Below are 868 nucleotides of genomic sequence, written 5' to 3'. Positions count from 1 at the left end.
ACTGGAGTGAGTAGCTTTTCCCTTCTCCATGGGATCTTCCCAACCCAGGTTTCCTGCATTGCAGGCAGATTCTTTACCAGCTGTGCCACTCAGGAAGCCCCTAAATAGCATAAAGACGTGCTAATTAAAACTATTGTTCAATCAAGTCCTGAAGCCTTTTTACTTAATCATTGTAGGATTGATATTTAAGGAAAATGTATTGTTGCTGTCTTCAAGATATGTTGTCATTTTTTTCTTTTAATTTTTATATTTTGACAGTGCCCTTATGTCTGCCATTTGTTATATTTACTTACCAAAAAAGAGAACGGTGAGTATTTTCATTCCAATTGTATTACATTCACTCTGTGGAATTAGCATTTGTATTGGCCTTTATAAAGTTTTAATTATTAGCATTAGTTCTATGGCAAGGTTTTGTGGGAAATTGCTTTTTAGTACTTTTACCTGAGAGCATCTGCTTAATGGCTTAACTGAGCAGGGTAATTATAGTCTTAATGTGTTGTAAGGAGAAGCTACATGGACAATGTTTCTTTTTATTCTGAACCACAAACTTCTTTTCTTTACCTTCACTAGTCAAACCATTTCGTGTGAGAAAACTGCTTGATCTTCAGGCCAAAATGGTAAGTACTCTAGCCAGTGTACTCTGTGCTAGGTATGGAGCTAGGCTTTGGGGATGTAAAACTGAATGCATCATTATCTTCAAGAAACTTATTGCCTGGGGAGCTGAGTCAACAAAATAAAAATCAGAATTAGACTGGGGTCAAGGGAGGAGTGATGATGGTGAGTAGAATTTAACTAGGCCAGGAAGGAAAAGAAAGGCACTCATGGCAGGGAACAGCATGAGCAAAAGCCAGGTAGATATCAAATAGCA

The 868-nt window shown here is 37.6% G+C and overlaps 1 protein-coding gene across 1 annotated transcript in view; it reads left to right on the top strand.

Annotated features, from left to right (window-relative positions):
• LOC104983084 (centromere protein I-like) overlaps window positions 1-868 on the top strand; it is a 23,401-nt gene that overhangs the window by 18,815 nt on the left and 3,718 nt on the right. Inside the window, exons 6-7 of the mRNA XM_010832568.1 lie at window positions 259-307; window positions 571-617. Of these exons, the coding sequence (XP_010830870.1) occupies window positions 259-307; window positions 571-617 (96 nt within the window). The remainder of the gene's footprint in view (window positions 1-258; window positions 308-570; window positions 618-868) is intronic.

The sequence above is a fragment of the Bison bison genome, unplaced genomic scaffold, assembly GCF_000754665.1.
Source record: "Bison bison bison isolate TAMUID 2011002044 unplaced genomic scaffold, Bison_UMD1.0 scf7180017861280, whole genome shotgun sequence".
NCBI classification, from domain to species: Eukaryota; Metazoa; Chordata; class Mammalia; order Artiodactyla; family Bovidae; genus Bison; species Bison bison.
Note: the sequence above shows the minus strand (reverse complement) of the source record. Positions and strands in the feature narration are given on the sequence as shown.